This window comes from Argentina silus, assembly GCF_951799395.1.
Source record: "Argentina silus genome assembly, chromosome: 3".
Classification (NCBI taxonomy): domain Eukaryota; kingdom Metazoa; phylum Chordata; class Actinopteri; order Argentiniformes; family Argentinidae; genus Argentina; species Argentina silus.
In genome coordinates, this window is record NC_139657.1 from 5,374,418 (window position 1) to 5,392,421 (window position 18,004).

The 18,004-nt window shown below is 43.7% G+C and overlaps 1 protein-coding gene across 9 annotated transcripts in view; it reads right to left on the reverse strand.

Annotated features, from left to right (window-relative positions):
- Positions 1-18,004, reverse strand: part of LOC310802019 (suppressor of tumorigenicity 7 protein homolog) — a gene marked incomplete at its 5' end in the record, with an annotated part of 40,242 nt that overhangs the window by 6,143 nt on the left and 16,095 nt on the right. For 8 of the 9 annotated variants that reach the window (XM_083666259.1, XM_083666256.1, XM_083666255.1 and 5 more), the window contains 10 exons: positions 1-97; positions 497-569; positions 947-1,061; positions 1,756-1,853; positions 2,331-2,485; positions 2,833-2,908; positions 3,042-3,157; positions 4,057-4,111; positions 6,376-6,535; positions 7,585-7,667. The exon at positions 1-97 is cut by the window's left edge and continues 6 nt beyond it. In XM_083666259.1, coding sequence (XP_083522385.1) covers positions 1-97; positions 497-569; positions 947-1,061; positions 1,756-1,853; positions 2,331-2,485; positions 2,833-2,908; positions 3,042-3,157; positions 4,057-4,111; positions 6,376-6,535; positions 7,585-7,667 — 1,028 coding nt within the window. Of the gene's footprint in view, positions 98-496; positions 570-946; positions 1,062-1,755; positions 1,854-2,330; positions 2,486-2,832; positions 2,909-3,041; positions 3,158-4,056; positions 4,112-6,375; positions 6,536-7,584; positions 7,668-8,082; positions 8,195-18,004 lie in introns of those variants that run through there. The other variant, XM_083666262.1, reaches the window with a different exon arrangement.

Below are 18,004 nucleotides of genomic sequence, written 5' to 3' on the forward strand. Positions count from 1 at the left end.
GACGTGAGGGTTGAACTCCACAGCTCTGTGTATGGCTTCTACAGCATTCATCTCTGCTGTACTCAACCCTCGCCTCGACGCCGCCTCTGGAGAGAACCTGGACACCACAGGGGAGTGTGTTAGACAGAGTGTGTGTGTTAGACAGTATGTGTGCGTCAGAGAGTGTTGATGTGTGTCTCTGTCTTTGTGAAAGTGTGTGTACGTGTGTGTGTGTGTGTGTGTGTGTGTGTGTAAGCCCAGCCTGAGTGTATAGCTGCAGGCATGGGGCTACTGTGCAAGAAAGAATTTATTCACAGTAACTTTTCACAATACACAGAAACAGATATCCTCTAGGGGGTGTTTAAGAATACAATTACCCCAAACCCATTTTAAAAACCCCATCATTCAACCCCATTCTTTCAGTCGCACAAACACACCCACCGGGCAAACTGTTAAACACTTCTCTAGGTATGTGAACCACTTGTGCTGTTGGAACAGCGGGAAAAGAGATACTCACTTGTCAGATACCGCCCTGGCTTTCAGCAAGGCTGCTGTGTAGCATATCGTTGCAGATTTGGGTAAACTAATATCTGTGAGGAGACAGAAAGCAGACATTAAGACAGTGTAGTGTCTGTCTGTCTGTCTGTGTGTGTGTGTGTGTGTGTGTGTGTGTGTGTGTGTGTGTGTGTGTGTGTGTGTGTAGTTGGGGGGGGGGAATGATGCACAAGGTGACATTACAGTAAGGGGAGATTAGAGGGAATTAGGGTGGGTGTTCAAGAGCACCCTCAGGGTTTTGGAGGGTGTACAGGTGTCACGATAACACTGCCACAGAGTGTCATTTTACTGACCAAGTTTACGATCTAACTATTTCACATTTATTATTCATGTTACCTAATATATATCATTACTGTGGACCTAAGGATGTGTGTGTGTGTGTGTGTGTGTACGTGTCTGTCTGTGTACTTACCATCGTACTTGGCTAGTACTGCCTGTACGTCTGCGTAGTTCTGTAGTTCGAGGAGTGACTCCAGCAGGTTCTCATGGATATTGAACATACTGAGGAGAGGGAACTCCTTCATTAACTGGAAAACATACAACTGTTGTTACATGTAATACCGGACAGGCATCTCACATAAACAGTAACATTAGTACCCCTCCCCACCTGGATGAAGTTGCCCCCAAGCACTGATCTAACGTCAGTTTTTCCCCCAAGGGTTTTGGTTGGTGTTTGGGGAGGTTGAGCTGATCCTAGATCGGTGCCTAAGGGCAACTTGCGGCCAGAGAGCCCCCCCCCCCCCCCCAGACCCACACACACACACACACACTCTCCCCTGTCTGTCCCCCGTTTTACTGTTCTATCTGAACTAGCTACAGCAGTTGAGTTAATTCGCACATGATACAATTACAAATAAAAGACGGGGGACAAACAGGGCCGAAAAAGTTCTGGTGAGGTTGGAATCCCAACATGGGCTTATGTTAAATAAAAACCTCTCCATAACTAACTAGCAGAGTGACTTAGTTCTGTTTTGTTTGCATTACGGTTACTGTGCATGTTGTCATGGAATATATATCCTGCATCTACCTCACACTGTTCTAGGATGGGGCACACTCCTTGTACACATGCAAAACTGTAGTCATGAGAGAATGTCACAGAGCCTGGACAGAAGAAAACACTCTCTCAGACTGATAAAAATGTATTTGTGTGTGTGTGTGCGTGTGTGCGTGTATGCGTGTGTGTGTGCAACCTCCTGACAGCCTGGTATATACTGTACTTACGTCTCTCATCATTTTGACTGCCTCTCTTGTCCGGCCCAGCTTTCTAGAGCACATGGCCAGTCTTCTCTTAATGTACACCAGAACGTTGGTGTCCCTTCCTGGGAGACAGGCACGCAACATGGTGTCAATAGCACACAGGAGCACACCCACACACAAACAAAGGAGCACGCGCACACACACACACACAGGAGCACACCCACACACACAAAGGAGCACACACACACACACACACACACACACACACACACAGAGGAGCACACCCACCCACACACACGCACACAAGCACACACACACACCCAGGTGCGTACACACAGACAGGAGCGTACACACACACACTTCCTAAATTACCATAGGCTTAGGACACAGGTGTGGAGAGGCAAATGCATTCAAATTCATTGTTATGTTGGTGTTCATGCCATATATTATGTGACTGTGAGAGGATGTGTGTGTGTGCATGCGTGTGTTTTTTGTGTGTTTGATTCACAGAGTGAGTCCATGTGTGTGTGTGTGTGTGTGTGTGTGTGTGTGTGTGTGTGTGTGTGTGTGTGTGTGTGAGTGAGAGAGAGAACACTCACTGTGCTGGGCTTCGTACTGTGCTCCGTGGTGCTGGAGCTGTTGGCTGCGTCTGTAGCAGCCCTCCCCGGTCTTCAGGGCCTGTTTGAAGAGCTTCTCTGCCTCCACGATGGTGGTGGCCTCCTCCTCTGCCAACAGGATGTATGCCGTCGCACAGCTGAGAGGAGAGAGAGTGTGCGTGCATACACACACACGCACACGCACACGCACACACACACACACACACACACACACACACACACACACACACACACACACACACAGGATGTCATTTACTTTGGAGGAAATGGAAGTTCAACAGTGTGTGTCAGAGGCCTGCGAAACGTGTTAAATGGGATGCGAGAAAAGTGAGAGTGATATGTTACACGTGAAAAGAAATTAGCCAGATGTCAAATTGTGCATGTTCACAGTGTGTTCTCCTCCGGCTGGAGTGTTGCGTCTACGGTGTGGTTTGAATGTGAGGTCTGCGCAGCACGTCGGCTCTGAGACAGCAACACTACTCACTCCTCCAGCTCCAGGGCTTCGTGTGCGGCAGAGATGCGTGCCTGTGGGTTCCTCTCCCTCCACGCCTTCTGCATTACTGACGACACAGACACACACATCACATGTTACTGAGGTCAGAGAGGTCGCCATAGCACCTGTGGACATGAATCACATTGCAAGAAAAAAAATAGTCTTGTGTGCTTCTCGGTGCTGTGTGTGCATGTGCTTACTGGCGTCGGACGGACGGAGGTGGTCCGAGTCACATGTGAAGAAAGTCTGGTGGTCTTGTGCCGAGAGATTCATGTCGTAGTACGTGAGTGGCTCTCGGCCCGTCACCCACGTATATCTGGTACACACACACACACACACACACACACACACACACGTTATGATAAATAATTTATCACTTTATTTACCACTTATTTCATGTTCTTAGAAAACAAGAGAGGAAAGGGACAGAGCGAGAGAGATGAAGACAGAGAGAAACAGGGAAACACCAGTGTCGACAGGGAGAGAGGAAGAGGAAGAGGAAGACAGAGAGAAAGAGAGAGAGAGGAAGACAGAGAGAAAGAGAGAGAGGAAGACAGAGAGAAAGAGAGAGAGGAAGACAGAGAGAAAGAGAGAGAGAGGAAGACAGAGAGAAAGAGAGAGAGAGGAAGAAGAGAGAAAGAGAGAGAGAGAGGGGGGGGGGACAGAAGAGAGGAGTCGACGATGTACGAGACGGAAAATACTGTTTGAGGGGAACTGATGTCACTCAGGACTGAGGGCTCCTGCTGGTGTTGCAGCGATTCTCTAAGGCCGTTTTTAAGGCATTTACCACTGACACTACGGGACAGCCCATCAGCCCCAGCCATTAGAACTACCCTCTCCAGGGAGAGGTAGCAGGGAGAGAGATAACAGAGAGGAGGGAGGAACGCAGCAAGGGTTAGAGAGGGATTAAGGGAGAGGAGAAGAGAACAGACATAAGAGAGGGAAATAAAGTTAGGAGAGGAAACGGGGGGGAGATGCAGCAGGAGGGAGAAATGGAAGATTTGAGGGGAAAAGGTAAAAAAATAAAGGAGGAGCTAAAAGAAAGGGAGGATATGAGGTGAGGCTGGCTTCAAAGAGGAGAAAGTGAAAAGGAAAACAGGAGAGATTGAGAGGAAAAGGGGGAGGAGAAATGAGGAGGCAGAGGGAGATGGAAGGGGAGAGTTGAGCCCAAAAGCAGATGCAGCATCTTATGTGGCCAGCGGTCATGTCACTCACCGATTATACTCCGCCCCTCGAAATAAATTCAGTGGATTTCGCCACACTTTACACTCTGTGGGAATGAGAAGAAACATTTTTGAGTGTCGGGGGTTTAACGGTCGGTCAGAAACAAAGCAGACTACTTGGGGCCCAAATATGCATCCACTAAAGAGCACTGCGCAACACTAAAACCATGTGCAGAGACCGTTTCGGTTCAAATTTAAAACACCAATGACGATTCACGTTCAATAGTTACCAACAGGCGAAAATAGACAGGTGTTTGGTGGTTGGTGTTTGATCATAACGGGAAAGCAGTTGTCGCCTGTTGGAGATAATCCCTCACACCACCAGTACATCCTCTAACTATGTGGAAGTACGCCTGGTGTATATACTCACATTACTACATATACTCACATTACTACATTCTGTAAGCCTAAAACATTGAATGACCAATGTTGCATACAACAATCACCTCAGTTGTCTGTGCCCATTACTATTTAAACCATGCATGTCTTTGATACTGTAGGGTATAAAATCAAACATGACAATATCTTAACATTGTATACTGTAGATTATACGATAATAATAATATGCATACCTACTTCATAGAAAATAAGTTTTGGAGGGCCTTCATATGCACAAACTAAGAAGACGGTTGTTAGAGCCACCCTTAAATCCACGTATTCCATTCATGGTAATATTGGGAGGGGAAAATAACATCAACTTGAACACAATAAGCCAATGTAAATCCACCCCCACGCTGCATGAGCGCCCACACTGTACTGATCACTGGCTCCCTGCGCATCACTGTCTTAACAGGCTCAAACAATGTGCGACACAACGATCCTGTGATGTTTTTCTTTTTATGGGTTTAATATTGGGCACTATTGCCAAACAAAAAGGTATGAAATGATATAAATAAAAACATGTAGGCAGCTGTAAGACTGCACTACAGTAGCAGGTAATTATGGTTTTGACTGGGGGGTTGCGAGAGATAACGGATAATTGGCTATTTATTTAGCGGATGCAAATTAGAAAAAACATGACAAACCGCGACAGGTTAATTACACCCTTTGGCGGCGCCGCTGGAGGCTTGTTGAGTCTTTAGATTATGATGTCATAGACACTTCAACTTGTGGTTACATTTGTTGCTTACAACTTATTATCCTTTCCAGCGTTCGCAGTGAAGTCCTGACTGGCAAGAACAATGGATATCTTCATGTCATATTCAGTCATCACCACCCACCCATTGCCTGAGAGCTGCCCTCCACCTCTTACTGAAACTGAACAAAATTACCAACTTAACAGCCATGCACGCTAAAACATGTTGCAAAACAGTGTTGCATAGCGAGAGGAAAATTGGGGCCCTAAGTGTCCTATTAAACGAGCATCAAGTGTGTTATGGCGTCCCCTACACTCTGGCCTGTTTATCAACCTACCCATCCACCCCACACCCCCCCAAGATGGATAAGACTTGACGCACTTCAACAACAACTCCCTTACTTTGTTAGTTTGCTTCTGACATGAAACAAGTTACACTACATTGTTAATCTCAATGGGATGGCCCTGTGCAAATAAAGAATAGATAAATACCAAAATAAATAATTACATTTCCCTCTCTTCTCTCAGAGGAAGGGATTACTGGAGCAAATAGTTATGAAGGGATTTCTCAAATCAACGTTGTGTTGATTCAACACAGCTCTCATAATCCTGTTTAATCCAAAGGGTTGAGGCTGAAAACAAACCCCCACACGCAAGGATTTCTCACTGGTGTGGCAAACAATAAGGATGTCAGTGCTTAAATGCTCTAGTAAGGGTTACAGTGGTAAATACTTATATATATATATATATATATATATATGATAGACTTATATATCTATCAGTAGTGAATGCTCTAGTATGGGGGGGGGGGGGGGGGGGGTAACGGAGCTCTAGTTAGCAGTAGTAAATGCTCTAGTGAGGGTTACAGTACTAAATGCTTTATCTATCAGTAGTGAATGCTCTAGTATGCTCTAATAGGGGTGAAGAATAAGGCTCTCCTACAGAAGCTCTAGTTAGCAGCAGTAAATGCTCTAGTGTAGGTGGAAAACAAGGTGCTAGGTATGCAGTACTATGCTCTATGAGGCTGTGTTAAAGGCCGGGTCTGGTCCCTCTACAGTAAAAAGCTCTATTTAGCAGAGGTTAATGCTCGGGTCTAGTATATCATTGTTATGAATAATAGAGCACCCCATTTAACATCATCAAGCTGTAGAGCTGGGTCACGCCAGAGTGATGTACACTATTACAACCCTAAATGCAGCTCTGCAGTAAAGGCTCACAAAATGCTCCCTCTCTTACCTGACACACTCTGTCGGTTGGAGTCAGCATCTCCGTTACTGGTGTTGGAGTTACTGGGGGAGCTGTTGTCCACTCCGCCCAGCAGGGGGCGCAGGTGGCTCACTGACACCTGCTCAATGAAAGAGGTGCCATACTTCCTGAAGTACCACCACTCGAATATCTACAGGGGGGAACAGAATAAGAAAAAATGTGGCATTTTGTGTTGCTTAAAATGACTACTTGGCTTCTCAGCAAATCTCATGACATCTAAAGGCAATGTATATGCAAGGAGCGTCTTTACTTTGCTAGTAAAGTGTAAAGTGAAAAAAGGCTACAGCAGAGACATCATATTGCATTATGTAATTAGGGATCCAAATGTGACTGCAGACAAATGTTGGTATGAATCCATGCACTGTTGTCCACAGACACATAGTGTACATTCTTCTCAGCATTTCCCAATAAAGACAAGGTCCAACATGTAGGCCCGGCTCTCTGTTTCATCACTGACGTGCACATTCATAACATTCATCCTCTGTGGCTCAGTTGGTCGAGCATGGCGCTAACAACGCTTAGGCTGCGGGTTTGATTCCCGCTGGGACCATATATACTGAAATGTATGCACTCACTGCAATGTAAGTCGCTTTGGATAAAAGCGTCGGTTAAATGGCATATTTTATATTAAATTAGGACACACACACACACACTTCCCCATAATTCTGCAAGGCACACACACATGCAGCGTAAGGACAGCACTGTCTTACTGTATATTGTCCACTTCCAGTGAGTGTGCTACACACACACCTGAACTGACACCTTCATTATCTTGGGCTAACCCTCTTCACAGACTGGGACAGAACATACCAATATCTCAACAAAACCAAACACATCGAATCCCATTCTACACCCCAAAATGATGCATACAAAACCAAGCACATCGAATCCCATTCTACACCCCAAAATGATGCGTACAAATCCAAGCACATCGAATCCCATTCTACACCCCAAAATGATGCGTACAAAACCAAGCACATGAAGAAATCTGAAATTATTCATGAGACACACAATGTCGAGGAGGCCTGCGAGATTATCGTGGTGGTTTCCAGGCAACTTACCAAATCGTCCAACCCACTGGGAGGAACAGATTCGCTAAGCTATTGTAGCTATTTTAAAAAAGACCATTGTTGCGCAGTTTTCTCCCTCACAATGAGGACAAATGGTGGAGGTACTTACAAGTATGAGGCCCGATATCAAAGAGGATGTCCCGGTCAGAGCCACGTAGAATTTGGGGGTCAGAGTGTTGAGAAACATGCTTACTGTGGAGACAGAAAGAAACAACATTTAGGACAGTTAGCATCAATCATTTCAATAATTAGTCCTACTGTAGGCTTCATTTTCAGTTAAAAGATTTTTTAGGACATCGAGTGACACACACACACTCACGCACGTACACACACACAGTTCTGTATATATTACTTTGAATCTCTCTCTGTGTCAGAGAGTCTATTATAACCATGATTCAAACATGTCATGAGGAAGAAACACTACAAAGATTAGACACACTTTATGATTTACATAACAACAACCACAGTTGACTTGACATCACAGCAAGCAACAAGACACTGTCATTAAAGTGTCATTAAAGCAGATAGTATTACAGTATGCAGGCTAAGCTGACATTCTCAAGCCATACCCAAGACATACACAAGCCAGCATGAATCAGGTTTTTACCAAATTCTCCAGAGGATGCTTTCGCAATGACAGACAAGACACGGAGGAGGCGTCACTGCTAAGTCCACAGTTAACTGACTTGAGGGATCAGCCCAGGCTAAACCCCTGCTATGCAGCAGTGACAAATCCCAACTGCCAGATCATCTCATAATGAGGAAGCTGGTGCTGTCTGGGGTGTGGGTGTTTATGGCCTGCAGGGAGGATTGTGGGTACTGTAGTTCGAGCACAGTTTAGTTCTGCGTTTCCCCTGAGGGTTTTTTTTCTTTCTTGGCGTTCCGCTTGAGTAATATTCAGAGATGTAGGCTAAACACCAAAACATTCCATTGAAATCAATAGAAGCCATGTTTCATTAGTTCAACATACAGTATCTTGCCCCCCCCCCCGCCCCTATAATAGTAGGAGACTGAAACAGAGAGGCTGAGGGTGTTTCTGGCATGCAGGGAACACAAGGGTCTTCGGATGCTCCCTCTCAGAGATAGAGAGGCTGGGACAAAGACACCACTCAGACAGGCTTCTTTCACCAGACATACCACACACACACACACACACACACACACAAACACACACACACACGGCCAGCTACCACTCCTCCGACAGCTGGGGCGCCATTCATCCCTATGGAGTGGGATCCCTCTTCTCCTGAGAGGAGGGAATTATGAAGAGGCCACAGTGTCAGTCAGATCAGCTAAGATTGCAATGCAGTAAGAGATAGACTCACACTGCACACAGGCCTAAGTATAAAACAATTCGGGAATCGATGGATACAAATCATGGAAAGACAAAGGATTTAAAGTCTTTGCTTTAGTTTGCTTTTTTATTTTTTTATTTTATTTACTTTGCTGGGGGGGCGGTTTGCTCACATGTCGTGTAGCCTAAAGGGTACACACACTCAGAAAGTATCGCTGATTATATAAATACCAGCTACCTAATCAACATTGAGGGACTTGATCATAGGTCCCTCTTTCTAAGCTCATTCTAGAAGAGTTGAATTGTGCAGCTAGCCTAAACTCTGTTTTTCTCTTTCGCCCCAATTGGTCTTCCTTTCCCGCTCTCTCCCTCCAGCTCTTCAGGCTCAATACTGTCTGAGGCGGCAGTGGGAAGTGAAGCCCTGGGATAAACACAGGGCCACTCCGTAAGCAGAGAGGCTCACTCTCGCTATGTTGAGTATTCAATCCATCTGGCCTCCAAATGAAAATCACTAGATTGATTTATTAGAGCTATTCAAGGCCATGGGCCTCGAGTCAGTGTTCTAAAAGCAGAAGGTGAAGAGTACTACGTGCGTACTAAAATAGTCTTGAGGCTCAGTCATTGTAAACGCAGACAGGATTGGGTCTGGCGGCTTTGACCACATACTGTACCCATTCATTAGATGCAATTAAGGCATTGTCACAGTCCTTTGTTGAGCGGCATCATGATTGAAACAGCAACAAGTCATTCCTATTCATTCATGACTTCTACACTTGGGGACTAATCTTATCCATACCAGTAAGAATGGAGTGGTGGTGTGTAGCGGCCTAATTAAGGCCTACCTTTGGTGGCGCAATGTCTAGAGAGAGAATGTCAGGAGAATAAACCTGCCATATAACAGGCCTAGTCAAAGATGTTCAGAAAAAACTAAATGTCACTGCAGACAAATAGATATGTGACCTTTAGTGGGGATGGGACAGCCGGGTGACTGCTGTTCTGATTGGAATGATAACACACACACACACACACACACACACACACCACACTACAGCCCTCCACTGCAAAGACAACCTACTGGACACTCTCAAAGTAAAATAAATATATATATATATATATATATTACATATATATATCACATTGAATTGAGTCCATTGAGTGCAATCATAATAGTTCAACTATTATATATATATTTTTCATATATATAACCTTGTCTTTCCCGGGTAAAACTGCTCAGGAATGCTACCCTGAGGCCCGGGGAGACTTAAAACAAATCTACTAAGTTGAACAGCTGAGAGGGAAAAGCACAGTAGATGGGAACATCATTCCAGTCACTCTAGGAAATTGGTCTATGTAACCTGTTGGCCAAAAGGAATCCCTTAATGAAAATCAAATCAATAAGGGTGCTTAACAACAATGACAAGTGATGTGTCAAGTGTTGCAGCAGAAAAGTGGCTGAGAATCTGTTCAGTCTAAGTTTAGTGCAAATCCAGCTCATGGCATTGCCGTTTTCACACCATGTTCACACCATGTGTGAAGAATAGTGGTGGTTGCATCACGTTGTGTTTACGCTCGTCACTGGCACCGGGGTGTTTGTCAGGATCAAGAGGAAAATGAGAAATGTGCTGAACTGGTAATGACAGCCTAATCAACACAGTGTGTAATTGATTCGTATTCAAATCACGGCCCTTATAAAGACAAATATATTCTTTCCGAAATCACATGCATTATTGTCCTTGCACTCTGATGGACTGGCAGTTCCGTGTAAAAGGACCCATCAGGACGTTCAAATTTGCCATCAAATGAAAGCTGAGGGTTTATATTTTTGGGCAATAAAGTGAGAAATACATTTTCAACCATCTTCCATCATAAGACTAGGGATAAGCAAAGGCTTTGACTTCTGGTCAAACATATGGTCAAAACATCTGCCAGAAAAAGTCTTTAAAGGTGTTCGACCAGAAAAAACATAACATCTCATTAACGTTCAAGTACAGACCAACTGATTTCAAAACTTATATTCCATTTTTAGGAAATGTATATTATATAAAATGTATATTCCGATTTTAGCAAATCGGTAACAGAATGACTAAATCATATCGGTAACTGAATTACTTAAATTGAATTGGCTACATTCCCCTAATTGTACATGTAGTACAGAACCTAAAAGGGTTCTTTGGCTGTCACTGTGGGGAGAACCCTTTAAGTAGATTGCTTTGGGGTTCCATGTAGAACCATATTCACAGAGGGTTCTACATGGAACTTAAAAAGGGTTCCAAAAGGGTTCTTCCACAGGGACAGTGGGAAATCATACAGTAGTGGTTATAAACCTCCACATCAACATCCTCACCAGCACCCCATCAACATCCTCACCACATGCTCCAAATGGAGACATTGTTGTTGAGTACAGTGGGGAAGGCAAGGCCAGCAAATCAACATGTATGTAGCGCACACTTCTACCAAAAAGACAGCAAGGGATTTATCTTCATGGTTAAATAGCACACGGTATGGTGTGGCATCCCTAAGACACATTCTTAGGATCCTTCCCACACCTGCTGCAGACAGTCAAAATGTTTTCATTTTGCAGAGGCTCTCTGAGGCAAACAAGGAGCAGAGTGGGCGTCTCCTTGGATTTCATTTTTTTTCAAATCCTGTTTTTTGGTGGCAACAGTGTAGGCTTTTATATAATGAAGAAAAAGACATTGTGAACACCAAATGTCATTGATTTGAATCACACGAAATTAAGAGTTTCACAGGCCGATTTTTCTAATGTTTCTTGTGTTTTGTGAATTTGTATTGATTTCCCTTTTTAATGTCATATATACACGTTGATGAAAGAAAACATTATTACCTTAATGAGAGTGTCTATTGTATATCTTTGTTCCCCTATTTTAGCTACATCCTCATGTATAGAATGACATTCAAATCCATAAATCATGCATTCTGTGGGGGACCCGTTCAGTTATTCTGTTACCGGATGTAAATCCACTTCACTTACTGCAGCTCAACAACCAAAAGACTGAGACATTTTCAAATGTGACAGCTAACAGCACTCTTTCTGACATATTTGAATCTTAATTTTTTAAGTTAAAAAGTTTTGGGGAAAAGTGTTTCCATAAAAAAACCCAGGGAGATTCATGTTACCGAACTTTGAAGCTGCACAGTTCTTAAGTCATTTAAGTAAACGTGTTTTTTTAATTTTCAGTTGGAATTTTTTGAAGCAGTCCTTGTGCAGAGTTGTACAGATTGTTAAACTTTGCTGTCAAGGGTTTTAGTTTGGCATGCGTTTGAAAGTGAAAAATCGAGTCCCTTAAATTATTGAGTAATTGAGAAAATAACCTGTACCGAGTAATCTTAGGAGAGCCACAGCAAGGGGGTGCATTCTTTGTCATAAATTATTGTAATATTTTTTTTTAATGTTCCTTCCACTTTTAAAGTGTACAGTAGGCTGTGTCGATCAGTGGGGGAATTAAATCCAAAATTTAATGTATTTCAATTTCAGGCTCTGAGGTATCAACATTTTAAAATTGTGCAAGGGAGTGAATACTTTTCCCCAGCACTCTGTCAGTTCCTGTTCACCTTATCTTGTGCATCTGAACTCTCAACAACATTTGTATCGCAAAGCAATCACCATGTACTATAGGGCTATTCAAATGGTTAGCCAATACCAACATACTATGTAGCCTACTGCATAACAGGTTATATTGGTTATACATCGGAAATGCATGAAACTAAAACTATTGAATACTAAATGGTACAATAGCCAGCCATTGTTTTTTCTTGAGACACAAGCGACAAAGCATGAGGGCCATCTTTTATGGCAAAGACAAAGGAAATGACAACGGACAACATCGACCCTTGATTCCCTACCAGAATCAGGCATCCAATCCCTCATGGAGAAGTAGGCTACCCTTGGTTGTGCAAACAGACTATAGATTACACCCAACTACAGGCTTGAGCACTGTGTCGAATCCTATACATTTTCAGCTCAGGATATCGGTCACTCTGGCTCGGGTTGTAATGCCTGAAATGTTTGTGGCTAGGACGATAGAGTCACATCCTGGCTTGGCTCGTGTGGCTGGCTCTGAGTGATGCGCCACAGCACAGCCCATTGGTGTTTAACAACCTTGGTGACCTTTTGGGGATACAGGAAATGGGCGGCGACATCAGTCTTGGCAGGGGGCGGCAAATAAGCTCCAGAAAGCCAACAAGGTGGGTTTAGGGCTGTGATTAAGACAGGGATGGAAACGGTAGATGAAATGACAACATACGTAAAAGCAATAATGGCTCTTTCGATATCCGTCACTGACCCACCCACACGCCTATATAAGATGGTGCTGTTATTCAAATAGGGCCCTGAGCGTCCCCCTTGCTTTCCCTACAGACTCAGAGTCAGGCTCATTGATAAGGCCAGTAGTAGTGGCCTTATGGTCTTCAGCCACAATGACCTGGAGCTCGTCTATTTGCTTGTAAGAGCGATGGTCGTAATCTAGCTCTGCGCCCTTTCTGTAAACACAGGTATCAGCAGGCTCTAATGTATGAGCCCAGATAGACACACACACACACACACACAGACACACACAGACACACACAGACACACACACACACACAATTATTGTAGCCACTACGTGTATGAGCTACATGCTGATATCAACAGGCTCTCACCCACGCAGAGCAAACAGTTGGGTTCATGACAATGAATAAAAATGCACAGAAGCTGCACTTGTCTACCAACCGAACACAATACAAAGGCCATTAGCTGACCCCAAAATAGAAAGCAATTCAGCTCTCATCAACAGATGCTGCGTCAAGACTAAATGGTGGAGGCACAGAGGCTACAGTACTCACCTTCCATTTTAACATCCGTTTTTACAGTCAGAGATCCACCACAAACCCCATATAGCCTAGCCGAGAGAGCAGTACACATGGCAGTAAAAAACCCATCTCTTTAAGAGCCAACAATTTACTTGAGGCCCCCCTCGTCCAATATATGAAGTTCTGATAGGCAGCTCTGCGTGAGTGACAGCAGGCCAGCCCAATCGTTATGCAGGACTAGTCTGCCCTCTTTCTCTGGAAACACATTAGAGTGAGTGGGGGGGGGGGGGGGGGGGGATCTGTAATCATCAGCTCGACCAATCACAACGCTCTATTGTAATCAGGGGGCGAGACTGCTCCTTAACCTCACCGTAAAAAGGTAACCATGACAACCCCTCAGCGACCCTGCACAGTGGACTGCATGACGAGTTGTTATAAAAACAGACGTCCTGTAGATAGTGACACACAAATGCAATACGTCTTAAATCTAGTGCCACGTGTCTCAACCTGGAGGTGGAGATGCTGCAACAGCCTAATAGGACCTTGAGAACAGCACACTCAGGGCCCAGTAGTAACAGTAGTGGCTTCAGTGAATGAACATGGCGATGACAAATGTGATGACTTTTCTTAATAAGAATCCGCTGAACCAATGGCATTAACAGGCCTCTGGGTATCTCTCGACTGAATAAATGTGCTTTCTTGAACAACAAAGAAAACCCCCAGAAAGTAGGCTATTCAGTATTCACATTTTAAGACATAAGGGAGGACATCCTGAACTGTATTAATGTTCTTTTAGAAAGCAACCCAAATGCCCTTTTCAACAACTACACGGCTAGTACACATTATAATGATGCTTTAGGGTGTTTTCCAGGAAGAATGATCCTCCTTCGATACCTCATCTGCACATCACTGAAGCCACAATTTGTCAGATCTGTAGGTCTGTGGGACTAGCATGGCTACAGGTCAGCATGTTAGCAGCCTTCCCATGCTTACCACTGGGTATAAAGGCTATCCCCTTGCTAATCAGCTGTATTAAACCAAAATGGTGCTCAAACAGTCCTGAATGGAAGATGAATGGATAATAGGACTTGAATGGACAACTCCATTCCTGCCCAATACAAACCAACCAAGTAAAATCCAAGATCACTCAACAGTGGCAGTGTGAGAAACATCTGATTATTTGTGATTTGGTGTCCAGTACCTGAACTCCAGAAAATAACCTGTATTGAGCTCCTATGTTGACCTAACGACCGACCTTACCTACACTTCAATGCTGGTGTGTTTAACACACAGAACAACAATCTGCCGTTATTTCCATGACTACCACATGATGACCTCACTTCCTTAGAGCCTTGCCAAGTCTTTGGCCATTAAAACAGTGTCTCAATTCTGTTAATTTGGGCCATGAAGTGCTTCAGATTATCAAGGACAGCAGTAAACGCCAGCACGAGTATGTTAAAATTCAAAGAGTTTCACAGGGAGAGGCCTCAGTTTGTCCCTGTGCAGTGTTTTATCTTGTCGGAAAAGCATAAATGGCGGAGTAGTGGTGGAGTAGTTGTACGTCATATAGTCAAGGACACTTTCCAGATATCTTGCCTTCGTTTGCTAAAGTCCTGGTGATCATGTGAAAATAACCCAGCAAAGATACCTACTGCTGAACTGCCTCACTATGAGCTGTTACAGCAACCAGGGTTCTCGTTGAAGAGAGAGCCGGCTCACTTTCTAATCCTGTAGTGTAGACTGACCCCCTCAGAGCCAGCTCTCACTATGCTGGCACCTGAGGGCAAGAGTACTGCTTTAGCCTTGAGGATAGCATAGCCTCACAACATTAGCGTTTACTTCAGGGACAAGGGCTTACTGGAGAAGTAATTTCTTGTTCATTAAAGAGTACACAATGTGGACCTGAACTGACTGGGAATTCAAGTTTTAGATCATTGCAACACTGACTCAGTGAGTGCTTTAATATAAAATTATATTAAAAAAGACACCTATGAGACGAAGCTGATTGGTTTATTAGCACAGTGAACACACACATCTGCTCTATTCAGGAGTTCTAGAAAAACGTAATAAGCCATTTGCAAATATTTGCCTAATTAAAAAATATATCATGGTTACTCAGTTTCTGTTTACCATCTGAGCTCACAAGACAAAAATAGCAGTAGTGAGCAGTTACCACAGAAACCTGACCCTGTACCGTTTCGCCACTCTTACGGCGGGTTACCACAGCAACAGAGACAGCTGGTTGCCGTCAGAGTTCTATTCGTTTTTATCAAATTGCCATTTTCAGTAAACACCTAACAATCCGTTCCTGAGGCCCGGGGGTTCAACAAACAAGTAGACCCACACAAGGTCTGGAAATGTTTGGACAAAAGCATCAATGTCCACAAGTGGTAGGCTTAGTCCTCCAGTTTTGAGATGATGCACTTAGTGGTGACTGGAGGATTAATAGTCTAATCATGAGTGGTGAGGAAGACTATCAAACATACACTCACCAAACACTTTATTAGGAACACCTGTACACCTTCTCATGGTAGAGGTGGTGTAATGGTGTTGGGAATGTTTTCTTGGCACACTTTGGGCCCGTTAATACCAATCAATCATCGCTTGAATGCCACTTGAATGCCACAGCCTATTTGAGTATTGTTGCTGACCATGTGCATCCCTTCATGGCCACAATATACCCATCCTCTAATGGCTACTTCCAGCATGATAATGATAATGACAATGCACCATGTCACAAAGCAAAAGTCGTCTCAAACTGGTTTCATGAACATGACAATGAGTTCAGTGGCCTTCCCAGTCACCAGATCTGAATCCAATAGAACACCTTTGGGATGTGGTAGAACGGGAGATTCACAGCTTGAAAGTGCACCTGAAAAATCTGCAGGAATTGCGTGATGCAATCATGTCATCATGGACCAGAATCCCAAAGGAATCTTCCACAGCATCTTGTGGAATCAATGCCACAAAGAATTGAGGCTGTTTTGAGAGCAAAGGGAGGCCCTACCCAGTATTTGTATAGTGTTCCTAATAAAGTGCTCAGTGAGTATATAACAGATACTATATTGCGTTTACATGTTACCTTCATAGGAATACGTTTAGAGACTGACAATATTCTCGGAGCCCATCTTTGCGTGCAATACATGCAGCGATGAATCAATCAATACTATGCCTTTAATTGCAGGTCACATGCGCCACACAAACATACCACTGAACCCCAGTTGTCTTGAGAGCTGCATTTAACTCTTCCCTTGCTGTTTCTGTCATGAAAGTAAAGTGTTTTGGACCAAGAGGCCAGACTTATCTGTTTTGGTCAGATTAAACCACAACCTTGCATCTACACTGCTGTTCATCTATTGCCTCTATGCACGTCTTGCATAGCAACGTCTATGTGCAAAGGCCATTGTAGTGAAACCAGGAAAAGGAGCTGGAGTCAATACCCAAACCTGAGTGTGTTTATGGATTGGTGTGCTGAAAAGGGTGGTGGGGGGAAGGGAGATGTGGGGGAGGGGATGGGACATAAAATATCTAAAAATGAGCTCAGGCCAGCGTGGACGTAATGATGTTTACATAAAGGTATCTGGAGGGGATACACTGTGGTTGCTGAGAGGTATTTATAAGCCCTGCAGCTCGTTGTGACTGAGTCTGGTAAGTTGAGTCTGTTAAGGTAGTTGGTTTACTTGGTTGTGTCTGTAGACCTGTCAAACGATTACAAAAATGTATCGAGTTAATCGCATGGTTTGCTGTGATTAATCATTAATTAATTGCATTTTAATTGCATTAATTTGGTTTTGGTCAAATTAAGCCCTAATTAATGATGTTTCCATTGAAAGAAACTCAACATTGGGTTGTAGATGTCATTTTAAAAAGGGGAGAAAACACAACATTTCTGATTGATTTTTTCTGATACGTCAGCCTCATAATGGGTTCCTTGACCCATTGACGTCTCTTTGGTCCTCATGTTGACAGACACCAATAGCAGACTCCAGAAGACAAATGCAAAGCGTAGAATCAATACTAGACATTGACAGCTCTTTCATGCCTGCATAAATTATGTGACAGAACACACCTGACTAACCGGAAACACCTGTCAAGACAATTTTTGGTGCCCTGAAATAGGGGGAATATGTATAAAAGAGGTTGTAATTTTTAAATGGTGAAACCAATCTGAAAAAAGAAAACATTTAGTTAAAGCTGAGAATCTCTACTTTAACCTCATAGTAATTGTTTGATTTAAAATCCAAACTGTTGGAGTATGGATCTAAAAGAACAGAAAATGCTTCCTCTTTCCAATACTTATGGAAGGCACTGTAGAAGACAAGTACATGGAACAGTACACGGAACAGAAAGACTACTTCCCTTTGAGCATCTGCCCTGGACCGCACATAGCTTGCAAAGGTCTGTTCTCCTCCGAGACTGTCTTCGC